Source organism: Lates calcarifer, linkage group LG17 (genome assembly GCF_001640805.2).
Source record: "Lates calcarifer isolate ASB-BC8 linkage group LG17, TLL_Latcal_v3, whole genome shotgun sequence".
NCBI classification, from domain to species: domain Eukaryota; kingdom Metazoa; phylum Chordata; class Actinopteri; family Centropomidae; genus Lates; species Lates calcarifer.
In genome coordinates this window covers 13,492,034-13,511,355 of record NC_066849.1, presented here as the reverse complement: position 1 = coordinate 13,511,355, position 19,322 = coordinate 13,492,034, and the positions used below count along the sequence as shown (strand labels likewise).

General features: G+C 42.1%; 2 protein-coding genes across 2 annotated transcripts in view; both read right to left on the bottom strand.

The window, feature by feature from the left end:
• arhgef18b (rho/rac guanine nucleotide exchange factor (GEF) 18b) overlaps nt 1–8,993 on the bottom strand; it is a 43,494-nt gene extending 34,501 nt beyond the window's left edge. The window contains exons 1-6 of the mRNA XM_051076955.1: nt 8,826–8,993; nt 3,205–3,359; nt 1,970–2,590; nt 1,358–1,538; nt 402–528; nt 239–290 (exon numbers count right to left, since the gene is read on the bottom strand). Coding sequence (XP_050932912.1) covers nt 239–290; nt 402–528; nt 1,358–1,538; nt 1,970–2,085 — 476 coding nt within the window. The 5' untranslated portion in view covers nt 2,086–2,590; nt 3,205–3,359; nt 8,826–8,993. The remainder of the gene's footprint in view (nt 1–238; nt 291–401; nt 529–1,357; nt 1,539–1,969; nt 2,591–3,204; nt 3,360–8,825) is intronic.
• A 1,423-nt stretch (nt 8,994–10,416) lies between these two features.
• insrb (insulin receptor b) overlaps nt 10,417–19,322 on the bottom strand; it is an 81,690-nt gene continuing 72,784 nt past the window's right edge. The window contains exon 23 of the mRNA XM_018673274.2: nt 10,417–19,255. Coding sequence (XP_018528790.1) covers nt 18,901–19,255 — 355 coding nt within the window. The 3' untranslated portion in view covers nt 10,417–18,900. The remainder of the gene's footprint in view (nt 19,256–19,322) is intronic.

The following is a 19,322-nucleotide window of genomic DNA, read 5'->3' as shown; positions in this document are numbered from 1 at the left end:
TCCATTGTACTGCACCATTAAAAAGCCACAGGTACAACTTACACCAACAGTTGTCGCCTGTGAATCAAACCAGAGGAGTATCTTTTTTTTTCTTTCAAGCATCATTAAACCTGAACTGCCAGTCAGACTGAAGTATCTTCTAGAAAAGAGATAGATATTCCACCACATACTCCAAGGCAGAGAGGGCTCTGTAATCTGACTCAAGTGGCAAATGTAATAGATGATGGCGTAGACTTACATATGGCTCTGTCCTTCAGAGGAATGTAAGTTTTCTTCAGGGTCGAACTCCTCTGCTACAGGAGAGAAAGAAGAAAAGGTCAGATATGATAAAGACAGCAGCCTGCTCAGTGTAAAACACATTAACTAACATGCGCTCTGCACAAACAAACACCCAGGCCCACCTCCCGCTGCTCTTGCAGCCTGTTTGGACGTCTGTACAACACGAGAAATGTGCGCGGCACGAGAACATTCGTCTGTGGCGAGGATCTCTGAGCGGGAATACAGATGTCTGCCAGGCCCACCACTGGCCTGAAAACAGTGGAGAATAAACACACATGTACAGTACATCACGTGCACATTAGATCTGTTTTACCTACCCTCTCCTAATGTACAGCAGACTCACTTATGATGATAACTTTTAGTTAGAATAGCATTCATTGCTTGGAAATATACATGTATTTGGTTACTTTTGTAAATAAGTTATTTTTCTGCAAGATGTCACAATATTGTAAATGATACACATTTCAAGTGTTATTTTTTCCTCATTCACTGTTGAGGCCAACTATCAGCCTTATTCCCTTCAAGGATAAGTGTGGCAATATTTTATGGTTTTCATATTGTCTGAAAATAAAAACACAATGAGTAAACATGATACAATCACAATACTTTCCACACTTCTGAGCCACACTGTCGGACTGGTTGACATGTTCCTACATTGTGATGAATGTTGGGCACTGTAGTTTATTCTAAGTCAGGTCCACATGAACCGTCCTGCTGTTGCAAATAATACACTGGAACAACAAATCTGTATTAATCCACAGCTAAAAATAGTCCCCTAACAAACACACTATTTAGTCCTGTTTGAGTGACATTTGCTAAAGCTGCAGTGCTAATCTGTTTTAGGGAATTATTTAGCCTTTTTGAAAAATGAAAGTATACACTTGTGACTTTTTTAAGTCTTCAGTGGGATTCTATTGGTGCAGAGCTGAGTCCCACAGACAGGGTGAGGAAGTTGAAAAAGCTTGAGAAACTGATAAGCGCATTGTTGGTTTTGGCTTAGAGATTAGATTTGTTGACAACAATAAAACTTATCTCTGGCCTTGTCTTTTCTGTTGAATGTGTCACTTTTGCTTATTACCATGCTGGTGACCCTGGCTCTGGGACATTGGACCATCAGCCTGGGACCATCTGTCTCATCCCCAGGACAGGCTGTGCAGGTGTAGGTCGGCTGCTCGGTGGACTGGTAGAGGCTGTCCTGTCTCTCTTCATCGTCCTCTCTCTCTCCATCACTGTCCATAGCCATGGTGTCCAGACTCAGTCTGACAGCACAGCATGGCAACAAACACAGAGGAAAGGGGGAGGGGAAGGGGTGTTAACCATCACTGAAATGTATCTGTTAACCTAACAAAACATTTGAGCGAGACACTCTGTGACCTGTGTTTATTTTTGTGTTCCTTTTCAGTTTTGTTTCTCATAACATATTTTGGTGTTCTGTTCATGTTCACACCCTGTAGTTGTCTTCACAGCATTATTTAAGAAGCTGTGAAAAAACAACCCGCTAAACCGCCAGAGGCTGAGGTTAGCACAGCGAGGACAGAGACAATGACAGTCAAGGTGAGTGATGCTGTGTGGTATTACAGTGAAAAGACATTTCTTTTCTTCTTATGTAGCAACATAAGAAGAACTTAAGATGCAGGTTATTAAGAAAGAGCAGTTATGACCATTCATTCCATCCATCCATTCAACTTACCTCCTTCCCAGGTTAATGGGAGACACAGGGACACCCCAGCTGTGCCTTCGAGACGTTGACATGGATCTGACTAGGATAGGAAAGCTGTCCTCGTCTGGCTCTCCGTCGAAATCCATTGTGGTTTGCTCCTTTACTCCCTCTGATCCTGTTATTCCTTTTGCTGTTTCCACTGATCCCAACAGTCCATTCAGATTTATTGTCAAACTAAGCCCTACTGCCGGGCCTAAGGAGTCACCACTGTCAATGATGCAACCCGGCAATAACTTAGGACTAAGCTGAGTGACCACAAAGCCACAATGGCGTTCCTCTGCAGGCTGTATATAGTGGGGCGGTGATGGTGCATTGACCGGAGGGGAGAGTGTGGTCAGAGAAGTCTGTCCAGGTATGCTGATGGCAGGAGTGTCTGTGTTCAGAGACACCTGTAAGCCAACGGAAAGGGTTTTGTTCTCTGGGACTGTGGTTACTGTGGATGCAGTGGACTTGTGAAGCCAGTAAACCTGCCTCCAAATCTTTGAAGTACTCAGAGTCTTTGAGAGAGGAACTGAAACCCAGCAGGTCCTCCACGCTGCTGCCTACCTCCACACCAGGGCAGTCGTAGTCACTGACTACTGAACACGTATCCTGAGAGTCAGCGAGGGAGGCGAGGACACAGCAGGAGCCATGAAAAGTTTTAAAAGAAAGAGGAGAGAGAAAAAAAAGACAGAGAAGACAAACAAGATCAGCTGCCATCTTAAATTCAAGCAACAAGACAGAGAGTGCTAATATTTTCAAATCAGCACTAAACACACAGTTCAGCTGAGGCTGATAGGAATATAATTCGTCTTGCAGGTACTTGGTCATAAACTGAAGTACTGGACAAACTGAATTAATGTCAACCTCATGGTGGCACTGGGGGAGAAATCATTAGAATTTATCCTCTGGGGACTTTGAATATTTGTGGCAACTCTCACAGTAATCAGTCACATAGTTGTCAATATATTCCACTTAAAACTGCAAATGTCAAGCTCATGGTGGCGCTAGGAGAAAAGTGAAGGGATTGCCGGAGTCATTAGGATACATCTGGGAACAGTGAATGTCTATACAAACTTTCATGCCAATCCATCCAGAGGTTGTTGACATATTTTAGTCTTGTCTAAAGTGGCAGACTGACTGACTGCCTTGCCAGTAGCATGGCTGAAAAAGGAAAGGCAAAAAAGAAAATAAAGACGATCCAAATGAAGAATATAGAGCTTTACCTGGTCGTCATTGGTGTTAGCAAAGAAGACATCCTCTGCGACAGAGGTAGGGGATAGTGAGGAGGAAGATCCTTTCCCACTGGGAGCAGGAGACTGGACGCTGAGCTGGGCACTGGAAGGCCCACAGGGCTGACTACATGGCTTGCACTCTGATGCTGAAAGATTACAGACGTGATGTTTGAGAGTTAGAAACATTTCTTGAAAATTCAGCAGTCAGGACACAAGAAAAGATCACAAAGGACAGGCAGATGTAGCTGGTTTCAATAGCTACACAACACCTGCATATTCGATTCAAGTGATTTTGTGTATGATGGAGGAAAAAGCACTCTAACACCCCCTGCTCCAGCCCCTCACTGAAAGCTCCTTTACATTTCCACTGCATAAACAGATTCCTTGATTCACATGATGCCACAAACCACCGTCACCACTGGCAACTGCTCAGTGAGCCAGCCTTAGTCTCCATGTCAGTGGTGGAGAGCTGGAGATTATTCCCTCACTGAGCTCTCAGTGGCCCGAGAAGCTGCTTGCTTGTGGTGAATAATATAATATACAATAGTAAGCACATGCTATATGAAGGAGATGTACAGAGGCAAACTCAGTTTGGTAACACATATTTGAGGTTAAAAACTATATTACTGAAACATTTCTTACTCTATAAAAATAAACCTGTCAGTGTCTCGTAGTGTCTGAAAAGTCTGTAAAGGCGTCTGAGTATGTCACGTTCACTGTTAGGGTTTCAGCCACACCATGCCCATCTGAGGAGGAGAGAGCCACAGTTACGACAGGTTACATAATCCTTATTTCATAAGGGACGCCTCCTGTGAACCTGAGCCTCAGCTTCAGCCCGCCTGGCTCCACAGGGCCTGAATCAGTTCTCCTTCAGCACATTTGCCCCGTTTCTTTTCTGGTTAAAATTCATTACATGGCCAGTGTAAAAACAGGCATTCTGTAAAACATCTGCTGCTAATGCTATGCAGTACTTGGTCTGTTTGTTATTTGTGAGGAAGGGGAGGGTGAATGGGGACTGGAACTGAGGAGGCACTGTCTCTGGACTATAAAACTGAAACATAAACATGCCAGGATGTGGGGCAAAAGAAAAGAATAGGACAGAATCATTGAAAGGTTTCTCTTTCAAAGGTGCACTACTATATTTTTTCTCCACTTGCGCACAACATAACTAGCTATAATCACAGCACTGACATATACATCTATATGGCTGCCATGATGAATGCCTACTTACACCTTCAGCAGCAGTCCACCAGATAAATGTTAGTCCAATATTCACACTTCCTCTACCTCCAGTTTGGTCTCTGCCGACTCTTAAAGGAATAAATGCTTCACTCTGTTCACCACCTGCGTGTCTGTTGTTTGGTTACTGGGCAGGTAATGTTAGCCCACACTGTATTTATCACAGGTTTTATGCACAAAACAGCTGCCTACTGCAGCTGGAACCAAGTCTGCTGAGAGCTGTGAGACTGAACAGTAAAACTTTGGGCTGTAAGACCAGGACAAAAGATGCTAAAATGCTGCATAGACTGACACCTCACATTAAACACAGACGTAGAATATTGATAAGAGTTGAAAAACAGTTATATAATCTATTATGATAACTGCATTACATCACATGGACATAATCTGTATGTGCATGTTGCTGCCATTACCTTTAAACCATTGGATGTTATCCCACCTGTCACTGTGAGTTATATGAAAAGCTCAGATGGTCATCACTGACATCTAGTATCTGCTCATCATCTGGTATCTACAGTATGTTGCCAAAATATTTAACATACTTAGCTGAGTTCAAAGCTTATATCTGTGACACATGACATCACAACAACACAAGTTTTTCGTTACAATAAAGCAGAATCAGTTAAGCTCGATCCAGACTCTTGAGAATCTGTTCTCAGGCTCAGAGTAAAGATCTTCATATGCCTCTCTGTCAGTTTACCTTGTGATAATACTGGCAAACAATGACTCTTCACTAAGAGATCTCAGGTAGTGCTACGCAGTGAGATAAAATGCAGACAGGCCACACTCTGAGTCCTGCACCATGTCCCGCTGTAAGCCAACAGCATCCACTCGGCTGTTCAGTGCGACAGCCAGAGATGCTCTCACATAAACACACAGACAGACACGCTGTAGATCTATTTTCTATATTACTAAATCACTGGCTGAGGCTGCGGGGATGGCAGTGTCCCTGCTGGAGGGAGAATTTGTTTGCATCCAAATCCCACTTGTGTTAAGTATAAACTTAGACACTCGGTACAGACACCGCAGCGGCCGCTTGATGCTGTCTTGTAGAGCCACTGTAGCCTTTTATGGTTGGCCTCTCATATCTGCTAATACATCACACAGGGATGAAACATCAGTGAGTCTGTGTGTGAGAGTGCCTGCTCAGGTGTGTGTGTGTATGTGTGTGTGTGTCTCCATAACTGTTTTGGCACTGTCACAGTCAGCTGTTTTCCCCACACTTTGGCTCTACATAACAAAGGGTGGTCTGCTGCTAAAACTAATGACTATAATCAACTAATAAATCACCAAATTACTCTAACACCCTGCCTAAAACCCCTTGTATTAATTACTCAATATTCTCAATATTATACTTTATATTGCAACTCTCTCTTTTCTCTACATTGTAATTCTACTTCATAACGTCTGTTAACTCTGTAGATATGGCACATACTGCCGCATTGTAGCCGAGGGGTCTCTCTTCTATCACTCTTAACATTTAAATGTTAAATTAAATTGACTTTTTCCTAAATGAAATCCATGCTCTAAAGATCGAAGGTGTCATGTGTTGCGCAGATTGTAAAGTTTTGATTACGGGCTTCACAAACAGCCTGCAAAAAAAAAAAAAATTGTGTAACCTAAGCTGTTTCATTTGACTGGAAAAAAGTAAAAACCACATTGGTGAGCACTGTTTTTGAGACAGAATCCTCTAGTAGTGCAGATTTTCAGATTTTATTCCTCTTAACAGATTTGCATTTTGTTAAAACTTTATAAATCATGCTGAACATAATGTTTGACACATTGTTTCTGTTCAGTGTTTTGACTGGGTATGAGAAAAAGAGGCCTAACTGAGCAAATGTTACAAGAAGGAAATGACAGCATGCGTTGGCCATGAAGCTTACTGTAAATATGTGACAATCACAAGAGGAACCTGGGCATCATATATATGGTCAGTTGATTCTTTACAAAACGATTGTCTACAGCTGTGTTTTCAACAGAGATACTAGAATAATAATTACATTTCCCATTACAGATGAGGCCATCACGCTACCCATCTACAGAAACCACAAGTGACAAGATAAAAAAAAAAAAAAAACACATCTAAGATAAATACACTATTCATTACTTCAAATTTATTATTGACTGCTTTGCCTCTCCTACAAAGTGTTTAGGTCACGGTGACCATTCAGTACCTGGGCTGGTGTACAAGTGTGAGTCTGTGTCTGTGTCCATGCATGTGTGTGTGTGTGTGTGTGTGTGTGAGTATGACAGATGTTGTGTGTAGGTGAAAACAGAACACAGAGGCTGTTAGATCTGAGGTTGAAGCAGTAGATCAAAACAACTGTCATCTCGCAGATCCTCTTTGATCAGAAATTTGTCTGACTACAGTTTCAAAGTGCCGAGCTACACAGATGCTACGGCAGAAGCAAAATGGAAGCATCCTACACTGCTTCTTTTACGTCTAATATGTCATTATTCCTCTGAGGGCAGCATGGGAAGAGAAATTCTGCGTGTTATAGAGCAGGCTACGAGAGAAAAATGAGCAGAAAAATATGAGCTGTTGCATGTATGGTGTGTATTTTTCAGTGGACTCGTGTTTTCTTAATGGATTTACTTACAACGCTGCACCAGACCTCATTTAAAAAACTTGTCATTTAAGCTGCTGCAGGTTACAGAAGCACAAACTGATACTTTTACATACTGATACTTTTCCAATAAATAACCAGACGTTTTAAATTGTGACATCTGTGCGTTCTCAGGCACCAGGGTTAGAAATGACTCACTAAACTCTGCACTGGACTGCAACTGCCATTCACCACAAACCCCAATGAGGTCAAAATGATAAACAAGAACTTCATGAAAAAAAAAAAAAAAAACTCTGAATGGAAGTTACGAGGGAGACAAATCCAAGAGACACACTCTCAACATCCTGAGGTCACATTCAATCCACGACCTCCGCCGGCTTCTCTCTCTATCCAGGTTTCTCCCTCAAGCTTCACTCTGTGCTGCCCCCCACCACCCCACCCTCTACCTAAAATATGACCTAAATCTAAAATCAGATTTCCCTCGTACCTCTCTTGAAGGACCATCTCTTCATCCAGAGTTTGGAGAAGGAGGGCCAGGAGTTGTTGAGGGGAGAGTCCGCCATAGGAGCTGCGCAGTGGGGAGGCCAGCTGGAACCGGAGCTCGCTCACACTGGAGCTCAGGCACCCAGCGAGAGGAAGGTCAGGGGGAGGGAGGGGAGTCGAGAAATGAGAGAGAGAGAGAGAGAGAGAGAGAGAGAGTCCAAGGGTAGGATCAGGGAGCTGCTGGTTGGGGATTACCTCCCCAGAGACTTCAGTGGAGAGAGAGAGAGAGAGAGAGAGAGAGAGAGAGAGAAGGACAGAGCAGGAGGGGAAAAAAGGAAAAAAAAGGGGGGGGGGGGGGGCGTGAAGGATGAAGTGGCCTGATTTGAACATGTTGAAAATTCTGATTTCTTTATGATAAAGTAGGAGTTTCCAAAACAAAGGACAGAGGCTTATTTTCTGTTTTGTGTTTTCGGTTTTACTTTACTTTAAAAAAATCATCATGAGCGGGTAACAGCAACTAAAAAGTACATGCCACTGTCCACTGTTTTTGGAGTAACTCAACTTATTTTTAAAACCTCTAAATAAGAAAAAATATTCACTGTAGACATTTTGTAAGCTTGATTACAATGACATGAGGCCAGATATGGGTGTTTTGGGGGTGACACAGGAGTGAAAAGTGGGAAGAGAAGGGGAATTAATGTGTATTTTACAGTCTAAGACACTCTAAATAATGTTTATGGTGTTCACTTTAAGGATTTACATTGTTTTAGAGAAACAGGCATGAAACAGAAAAAGAGAAGGAAATGTACGCAACAAAAGCACAGGGCAATGATACATGCTGTTTTTTTTTTCTTCTTATTCTGAGTCAGAGGGAAACGAACCACAGCATCGCCTGTTAACGCTTTGAACGAGCAGAGTGAAGTCTTTCAAAATGCTAAAAGAAACTGCATGTGCAGTTTCAGGAGAGGATGTATCTCTCACTGCTACAGCTACAAGACACAGAGGCTGACAATCGCTGCTAACATTGCGCTTCTTAATATGCATCAGTGTAACCACGGATGAATGTCAAGTTCAGCTTCTTCTGCACATCAAGTGGAAAAGTCTCCTAACTTTCTCACAGACAGGGGGAAGAAAAAACACTGGCACAGAGATGGCGAGTGGAAATACATTTTAAAAAACACAGCTCTGTTGCAGGAAAGTACCTCATGTGTCAGACAATGCATGAACAAATGCAAGGAATGAGACGGGCCCTGGAGAATGAAATGCATGAAACCTGTAAAAGTTTGTGGCAAAACTCAGAGAAGCAACAGAAACTCTACTTACATTTGATGACAGGTGACGGGTGGTGGCTTTAAATCCTCTCTGAGCGGCAAAATGAGCCAAAGAGCAGAGAAAAGACGGGTTAAAGATCCCTCAAGTCAGGACTGTGGTGTGTGATAGCGTCAGATTCGTCCTCACACTGAGCGCAGAGAGCCACACAGGATCTCAACCCCGCTTCCTCTTTTTCTCAGCCTGTGTAGCTGAGGCCGAGGTGCAGCTGATTGGCCTGCACATGCAGTTTCACACGTTGCTGCCACTCTTCAACATGCTGTGGCAGCTCACATGCTCCATGGCAGCGTGGCAAACTGAGTGTGACTGAAAATCTGCTGTTGATAATGAGCGACCAGGTTTATTGACAATAAACCTTTGTCCTGACCTCACAAACATTAGAGCGTGTTTACAGCTCAGATTGATTCCATCACACACTGAACTAAAACTAAAACTAAAACTAAAAGGCAATGCATTCCTGATTGGACACCGGTCTGTGAGATGTAGAGTTATCTTATGACTCTCATTAGTCTGATCTGCAGGATTATGCTCTGTGTCTCCCATCTTGTTTTGCAGTTTCATGCTCAGCCCTCGCTGCACAGGCTTGAGAAACTGGGTTAGGAGGAACTAGCCGTGTTTACAGTGGTTTCAGGCAAAGAGCACGTCTTCTTCAGAACTGCACACTCTACGCTGCAGCTCATCTCACCTTCCACTTACAGGTCGTCAGTGTGTGAATGAACACTGAGGCTCACATGAGTGAGCCGGTGCAGGCCTGGTGCCCCCCCGGAAACATTATTCACAGGCAGTGAGAGTGAAAAAGAAAGATTTGCAGGGTGTGGTATTATTTTCATGAAGTACAGTAGAGTAACGCTGGTCAGGAAGTACACTGCTGTTTGCAGTGATTCTCCAAAAACAATGTATGTGACACATTGTGATGAAACTGAGCAGATGGGAGGTTTATTTGCTCATTTCATCTTTTCCGACACCGTTGATTCATCATTTAAAAGAGAAGCAAGCTGATCACTGAAAAGGAAGTGAAGGGGAAACACAGGAAAACCTTCTCTCTTGACCAGTCTCAAGGTGCCCATAAGAAAAGTGCCACAGTTGTGATCTGATCGATTCAGCAGCCAGAGGTTACAGGGTCTACAGCTGAGCTACGAGGGTGAAGAGTGGGTGTGAAAACAGGACATGACAGAGCTTGAAGAAAAAAAAGAAAAAAAAAGTATGTGACACAGAAGCAAAAGCAAAGCTCGAGGTGTGTGATAAACAGTGCTTGTGGTATATATAACCAGTAGCTACAGCTGTCACACATCCAGTGAGGTAAGAAGTACAACACAGCAGAGTGTTAGTATAAAGTAGCATGAAATGGAAACACTAAAAGTGACATTTACTTGCTCTCCTCCACTGGTAGAAAAAAATGGAACTCAAGCTCTGCTTATTAGCTTTTTTCCCTCCTGAGCTTTCTGACTTTATCCCAGTCTTCATCTGTGAGGAGACAATCGTTTAGTTTCTGGTCATATCTCAGTTAAAAGGCGACTTTAATTCTGCGTCAGATAGTTTCTGGTTACCCGTCTCAGTCCATGGTTAAGGAGTGCGAGAAGACACGTATTCTCCAATAATTTTATTCTTAATTTTAATATAAACAGTTAATTGTTGAATAATTTACACACAGCAAGATTTTTATTTTCATATCATTGCAACATTTTCTGTACATGTCACTACTTGGCTCTCCTTTGAAAACATAGAAAAAATAAATTGTCAAGCGTTCATTTAGTCATGGCACATTTTTGATCCTGTACAATATGCATGTATTTGTGTGTGTGTGTATGTGTGTGTGTGTGTGTGTGTGTGTGTGTGTGTGTGTGTTCAATATGTTGCTATATGTGATACATAAAGATAATGGCACATTTGGATCCAGTGTGAGGGGTGAAGCGATCTCTGTGTGGGTTTTTGCAGGTTTGGGGGGAGGGGGTGGGTGGGTTTGGACTGCTCATACACACATGTACACCTGCTGTCTGCACACGCACCGATGTCTCATCATAATGTATACACAACATATCCCAAAATTAATACATCAGCATATTCATCGGCAATAAAAATGACATTAAAAAAAGAGGTATCCTGCAAGACTACACACAGCATTCTGGGGACCACCTATGTGCACCGAGGAGAAAAGAGACTTGAAGGACACAAAGAGGAGGAGGAGCGATCAGAGACAAAGAAAGCTGTTGTAAAGACTTCAACCGAGGACAACACAGACACAACTCCACTGATTTAAACAATGTACAGCACAGGGAACAGGATAGAGACAAATATAAGGTATTGGCGTGTAAACTGGAGCAGACCACTGGACCGACAGGTGACATTTAAAAGTCAAGAAGAGGCTGCTTTTCCTCAGGTTTGTCCCCCCTCCTCCTCAGCCCCCCCACCCCCCACACCCCCAACTATCTGTCTGCAGACAGCAGCGTCTCTCTCCCTAATCAACAACACAAACGTGAACAGTTCATCGTCGACAGTACTTGATTCATTTACAGCTGAAGGTGTCTCTCCTTTACGCTCAGCCTCACCGAGGGGAATAGTTTGACATTTTGGGGGGAGAGGCTTGTTCACTGTCTAGCAGGGATTCAAAGAGCGACACCCGTTACATATAAGACACAGATAGCAGCCAGTCAGCTTTGCTTAGCATAAGGACTGGAGGGGGGGGGGGGGGGGCAACGATAGCATGGCTCTGTCTAAAAGCTGCAAAATCACTTAAAAAAAAGGCACCTCTAAAGCTCACTAGTAAAAATGTTGCGTTTAATTTGTTTAATCTGTGCAAAAAACTATATGTAAAAATATCATTTTGTTAAAAGGATTACATGACAGACTATTTCCTGACCTGGACCAGTTGCCAGGCGACCAGCAGAGACTCAGTGAAGACACTTCTGCCAGCTGAGAAACAGTCTGGCACATAATTCTCCATAAAATGGCAAATTGATATCTTCACACTTCTGTTTTTGTGTGGAATTAAACAAGATATGAAGTGTTAATTAGTGAATTTAAGAGATGCTGGTAGGTTTGTTACAACTAGTTATTTGTTTCCTCCTGTTTAAAGTCTTTTCACCAAACTAAGCTAAGCTAAGCTAAGCTAAGCAGCTGCTACATGTAGCTTAGACATGAGAGTGATATGGATCCTCTCATTTGACCCTCTGTAAAGCAAATAAGTGTACGTTTCCCAAAACGTCAAACTTTTCCTTTAACACCTCCAGCTTTACAGTCTTAACTTAAAGATACATGGTTGTTGAACCATCAGTAAAAGTTTTCTTTTTAGCTTATTCAGGATTTTATCACTCGTGTTTCCTCTTCTTCAAAAGGATGTGCAGTGGTCTTTTCCAGTTTTTCACATACAAACAAAAGAAAAAAAAAAACACACAAATTTGCAAACTAAACACACATCTCTTGTCAGAGACAATTCCATACAACAACAACAACATCTGTGATAGGTGATTGTATTTTTTGACACAAGAAAGGCTTTATGGGTGACATGTTGCTGTGGCTGGGTGGGGTGGTTCAAATGCATGAGCTCTTGTCAGCCAACATTCAAGAACATGCATCAGATTAAGAGCAGGGTTCACTGCGGAAACATTTCAGGCCACATACTGTTTATGTCTTGTTAACACACGGTGAAGCCCTCAGACTGGAGTTGTGCTGCTCCTGTTAAATACACTGACAGACTTGACTCTGCTCTTTTTTCTGTAGTGGGTTGTGTCATGAACAAAACAAAACAAAACAAAAACTATCTTTTTAAATTTAGAAAAAAGTTATATACACATTGATAACAATGTTAAATTCATAATGTACAAGAGTAGTAAAAGTTTACAGTCAGAAAAGGTAATTGTATTTGCCCTCCCTACTTTGGCTAAAAAAAAAAAAAAAAAAATAGAAATCAACATCTCTAAAATGTAATACTTTTTTCTTTTCTTTAAAACAAAACAATAATACATACAATGCTTTGTTCTCACCCTGCGCTTTGTCACTAGCATGCTCTGTCCAACCACTTTTTAGGTCTTCAGAGTTCAACAAAACAAACCTAAACTTCCCTAAAGAAAAAAAAAAAAAAAATCAAGTGCTTTCGTTTTTCAGGAGCCAAGGTGATCTGCTGCTATTTACAGTTACAAGAGCTTATCAATCAGTTCATTTTTTGAAAGAAAAAAAAAAAAACAAATTGTGGAACAACTGAGTGCATTTCAAATGGAAATCCCCGATTGTAATGCAATCACCTGTTCTCGCTAATCATGGGTTTTTGCATGTGCTTTGGGGGCGTCGCTGTCAGAACAGAGTTGATGAGAAGCAGAATCAGTGAGCATCAAATTATCAAGCTATCTGCTGGTATAGAGAATTCATTTTCCATGCACAAAGCAAGCCAGAGCTTTGCAGAGTAGAGACACAAGTTCAACATTTTCTTATTATTTTTTTCTTTCTTTCTTTCTTTCTTTCTTTCTTTTTTTTTGGTAAAAATCATCAGTCATATAATCCCAAATTACAGTATTTTCTCACCAGGCAGTTCGAATGTTTTCCTCTGCAGTTACAACTAAAGAAAACAGAATGCATCAAAACATAATTTGTGTGTTTTCGTTTCAATGTTTGGAGGTGGAAAATCCTCTTCAGTGATTGGTGGAGACCCGCCAGTGAGTGGTGGTTCTGCTCAGGGATGGCGCGGGGGGGGGGGGGGGGCGACAGGGTGGGAGTGGGGTCAGGCGAGGGGGCTGTTAGTCTGAGCAAGGCACTATGGGGTCGCGGGCCCTGTTTTGCTTTGCCACCACCCTGACCTGCAATGCTCCCATCCAATCGCTAGAGGGCAGTCCAAACCACATCACGTCAGAGAGAGAAAGAGGAGGATTCCTGATTATCTTCAAAAACACATTTTAGATTTCTGAAGGGTGTTTGGGTTTTTGTTGAAAACTTGTCCTTGGGCTTATTATCTCCATTTTGCTTTTTGTTGTTGTTGTTGTTTTTTTGTTTTGTTTTTTTTGCAAGGATGCTGAGAACTTGCTCTTCAGTCAGAGAAGATAAAAGGTAGACAGGTAGCTCTTCTTCCTTCTTCCTCCTCATCCTCTTTATCCTCCAACCACCAAGCATCAGGCCGCCTCCCTGAGACGAAAAGTTACAATCTAGATTTCATGTCTGTTAATAGTTCTTATGGCACACAGGATTGTCCCAGTCCAGCTTTTTTTTCTTCTTTGCAGAGGGGGGGTATGTGTGTGTGTGTGTGGTGTGTGTGTGGGGGGGGGGTCCTCCTCCTTAAAACTTTTTAATCAGCCCAGTCAGTGTCCTGATCAGCCACAACAGAACCAATCCATGGCATTGACAGGAAATAAAGGTTATCTCTTGATATTCACAGTAGAAAAAATATACATACAAAACAAAACAAACAAACAAACAAACTAATCAGAAAAAATCAGAACAGAGAAACAGACAAATGAACCAACAACGACTGGAGGACACGTGGGATTTGAACGCAAACTGTTTTCACAACAAAGAGACAGATTGACTGAAGAAGAAGAAGAAGAAGAAGAAGAGTAGGGCTTTCTGCCAGACAGCAGGTTGAGTATAGATGTGTGATTTTAAAAAAGCATGAGGGTGCATGGCTGAGCTTGGTTAGCCTTGGGCTACATGTAGGTGATCACAGATATGCACTGAGAGTAACAAGATTGTTTTGTTGTTTTTTTAAACTCTGCTATTGTCACAACCCCAGAGACCAGTAGAGCCGCTACTATGCACAGTCCAGAGAATTGGTGTACGTGGAAAAAGGGGAATATGCACAATAAAGCTACGGTTGCTTCTTCCAGCACCCGGGGGAAGCCTCTTGCAAATACTTTTAGAAACTGTAGCAATAACCAAAGGGACAGACCGTCCATAAAGCCAATTTACTGTCTGATGTTCCACTACACCACTGATGTAAAATGAGACCTCAAGATCAAAATGTTTAAATCAAAAAAGGGCCAAAATGTGATGGGCAGAGCTCCACGTATCACAGGAGTCTTATGAAAACTTCCCCCCAGGACACAAGAAGAAGAAGTTGAAACTGAGAAAACAAAGAGGCAGAGGGATTTAATACACCACAGTGGAAAGGAATTCATCAGCAGTGTTGGTAATGTACGATAAAAGTGATATTATTTGAAATGATGGGATATTGAGTGACTGACGGGATGATTTAGGCTCTTTAGACTGACTCCTCCATATGCACTGAGGTAGACTCTGGCCAAACACAAAGACGACGACAATTACTTACTTACTATCTAACTAACTATCTAACTAACTAGCACTCTTGCTGCTTCACCACCAGCTGCCCCTCCGATACAATAACAAACGAGGCTTTCACATCGCTCTTCTCTAAAACACCTTAAAAATGCTCGACTAAAAAGCTAACTGTGTTCTTCTTATACAATGACAATGATCATTAACAAAATAAATATCTGGTATTTCAAAGATATGGGCACCATCTTAATTAAAAATTGCATATGCGTGTGAACACCACCACAAGATAAACAACCTAGGTTGAGTTGGAGAAGAGAGCTATGTCCCACTGCCACACTACGCACTGATCCTGACTGGGTTTTGAGTACGTAGGGCGTTTATACTGGAAGTACACTCAGAGATGTGAAGCATACTTATACGGCCAAAACTTTAACTGTTAAGATCAGAGCGCAGTATTAGTACATAGCATGGAACTGTGACGCAGCTGAGGTCCACCATTTTTCTGTCAAGTACACACAACTGACGGGCACCTGATTTTTATTTAGTTTTTAATATATCTTTTTATTCTGCTTTGATTCTCCAAACTATGTCACAGATTATTTACAAAGTAAAAAAGGCCAAAGATTGTAATTCCTCAGTATATTTAGCTAAAATTTACATCCTAACCTCAGGCACCTCTGAGTGCCAACAGCACAGACTCTGGCCAATCCACAGTGTCACCGCTAAAGCACTGGGTGAACTTTAGTGTTCAAACTTTACACTGGCAACAAGCTGAAACAAAAAAGAAAAACCTGCCTCAAACACATAATTTCTCTTCCAGCAAAGAACAATGTTGTAAGCCTACAAACACAAATGATGCAGCTTCGATTTCAATGCCTCTCCTGCCTTGTGAGAAAAAATACAGAGAGAGCACAGAGGCCTGTGTGTGTGTGTGTGTGTGCGTGTGTGTGTGTTACACTAGCCAATATAACTAGCCTGGACGTGGCTCTGGGTTTGAGAAGGCACTGGTTAAATATGGAGGCAGCTTCTCTGCTTTCTCTGACTCCCGATTCTGTGGGTTCTCGTTGTTGACAGAAAGCTGCCAACACTTTGGCTATACTATAAGTGCTGAATGCTGTTCGGCTAGATTGGCAACCACACTGACCTGTGTGTCCAGAAAAAAGAAAAAGGTTCATCATTTCAACGCGTTTGCTATCTCCTCCCACATCACCGACTGATGTGTTTAGAGAGTGAGAGAAGAGCGTTTACAGAGGCTCTGCTGCAGCCTTTGGGCTCTGAATGAAAGTCATAGTGAATTAGTGATCTGAGGGGGGGTCAGCGATGAGGACCACTCACTTTTCTGTAGCTTTGCGTAAGGGTTCATTTGAAGGGAATGTTTTCTGATTCCCAGCAGGAGGGACGAAAGAAAACAAATTTCTCTTAGAGTGAATGTTAACCAAAAAAAAAAAAAAAATCTGTCTGCCACTGTATCTCTAGCAATTTATTATTAAGAAGGGAAAATAAAGGCAAAGAAAGTCTTTCATGTGTGCACTGATAGGGTGTGGTGATGGTATCAGCTTTGCCCACAGGCAAGCAAAAACAGGGGGGGTTGGTAGGAGACGAGGGAACGAGCAGTTCCAACTAAATCCTGGAATGTCAGACCTGAGTGAAATAGCTGCTGCACACTGTGTTCTGACTGCCTAACTGCATGTGATAGCAGAGAGAATAATAGGATTATCACTCACACTCCCTCTTTCTCTCTCAGACACACTGAAAGACAGAGACCCCCCCCCCCCTCAGTTACCTGCTGAGGACTCTGAATACACTTGGAACTTTCCATATTTCTCTCCAGCCCTCCACCACAAAACGTGGAAGTTTCCACCAGCCTGATTTTGAGCAGTGAGTTCAGCAGCCAATGGGAAAGCCTCAGGAAGACTGAGGAGGGAGAAGAGTGCAGGAGGTGTGTGCGTGTGTGTGCATGCGTGCGTGCGTGTGTGGTGCAAAAGAAACCTAACTGAACGACAATGAGAGGGGACTGATAATGTGTGAATTTTATTAAACCTTCCAACTTTGCACTGAGGTGCTAAATGGTGCCAGATCTCAGGTCAGATAGGAAGGTATTCACGCTACTGCTCTCCAGTTTAAAAATCTTGTGGACTTTTAGTGGGCCAGCCGTAAAAACCGGACAAAAAGATATCATCCACTTCTCCTGCATTTTAGCTGAGAGCTGGTGTTAACTCCCATGCTGCTCTGAACCAAGCAGCACAGACGCAACCGAAAAGCCATTACCGCTACGCTAACGTAAGGAAATACAATCACTAAGCTGGGGGACAAGCTCTCGACACACTCTCTAACTTCACTGACATTTAACACCGATGACCAGCACAATCACATGAAAGACATAACAAACCTGTGGTAACAAACACAACTCCAGCGTGATCTGACCAGAGAAAGACAGCAGACACGGAGATGAACACTCATCAGGTGTACTTCAACCTACAAAGACCTCATTCCCCTTTTATATAAAGCTTTTTTTTTTGGTTTAGGGTTTTTTTTTTTTTGTTTGTTTTGTCATTGTTGTAGTGAAGTTGCCTCCAAGTACTGACAGCTCTCAGTGGGAACAAGGTTTATAAAAAAAGATGCAGTGAGTTGACAATATTTCCCCTTTTCCCATCCAGAGAGTGTAACTCGAGGGCAGGGCTGGAGGCCTAAGACACAGAGAGCACTGATGGTAGATTAGTGTGATTTCTGGGGCTAGAAAAATAAGAAAATTTAAAAAAGAAAACCTGGCAAAACAAAATACTAGCAAAGCTTCTGATGAATAACCTTACAAATATGAACTATTTACAAAAACATCAGTATGTCATATATTATATATAAGATATTGGTACAAAAATACCAACATTTCATATATACTATATATATATATATATTATATATATATATATATATTTATATATTTCTATACCCACTAAAATATATCAAAGCAGCAGCTATTGGTCAGTCTGAGGAACTCTTTTGTCCAATTCTTAACTGTTTAAATATCCTTCAGCCATATAGTGAGGACACAGAAACAAAACTGAGAGAGAAAGGAAGAGAGAGAAAATAACAATAAAAGTAAATAAATTAAAACTATTCACCAAACACCCAATGAATTTGTGTGTAGTTTGGAATTCTGCAGAACCAAAACAAAAAACAAAAAGAAAAACATTCCTCTAAGAATAGATGTTTTGTTCTAGGATCAAGTCATCCCACCGTTCCAAACTGATTAAGTCATTGTTCAAAAGGAAATTAGTATAAGCGCAGATGGACACTTCTCTTTGTTTATAGGCCACATATAAAAAGGCCACTATCTGAGTAAAAAGATTTCACTTGGAGAAAAAAAAAAACAAAACACAAAGCACAGAAGAGTGGAAATGCAGATTTGGTAGGGGTGGGGGGAAGGAGGGACAAGTCTTGAGGAGGTTGAGCATAAGCAGCCTTCTTGGTTGTCTAAGGTTTGTTGTGTTCACAGTTTTTTTTCCTCTCCGTTTCCATCACGATGAGTCCTGGAAACGTGGCAATAGTGAAAAACAAAAGATAGGTAATCTGTGGTAATAGACAGTCTGATGTATTGTGGAGGAAGTTAAAAAAGTGTTACACCATGTTTGCATCCCTTGCTTGCCTGTGTTTGGCAGCCATGAGGAAGAAAATAAAAAGTCCTGAGATCTGTGTCTTTTTTTTTGTTTTTTTTTGAAGGGCTTCTCCAAGAATAAGAAAATCATTAGAAAATGATGAGAGGAACATGAAGGATACAGAATAATAGACTGGAAGAGGAAGAAGGATGGGAAAGGAGCAGGGAAGGTTAAACAAGTTCGTTAGGAAACAGGAAATGTTAGGAAGGGCTGGATCTGGGCAACGATAAGATTCGTCCGTTTTTCTTGCCACCGTTCATGTGTGTGTAGGGGACGTGCTCCTCATAGTTCCCCCTGAGGGCCACCGAGGGCCCGCTGTCCCTGCCTAAACTCTCCTCTCTCTGCGAGTACGAGGACGGGTCCAGGGGGATGCTCTCCATGTTGTCCAGGTCCAGGTCAAACTCCTCTGTCTCTGGGACTTTGTTCTCCTCGCTGTAGAAGAAGGAGACCTCCTGGAAAGATGGGTGCAGGTCCTCCCGCAGCATCTCGATGATCTCGTGGAACATCGGCCGCATCTTGGGGTTGTACTGCCAGCACATCTGCATTAGGTTGTGCCTGGGAAAGAGGTTCAGATATCAAAAAAAGGGAGGTGATGTTTTTTTTTTTTTAAAGAGGAAAGAAA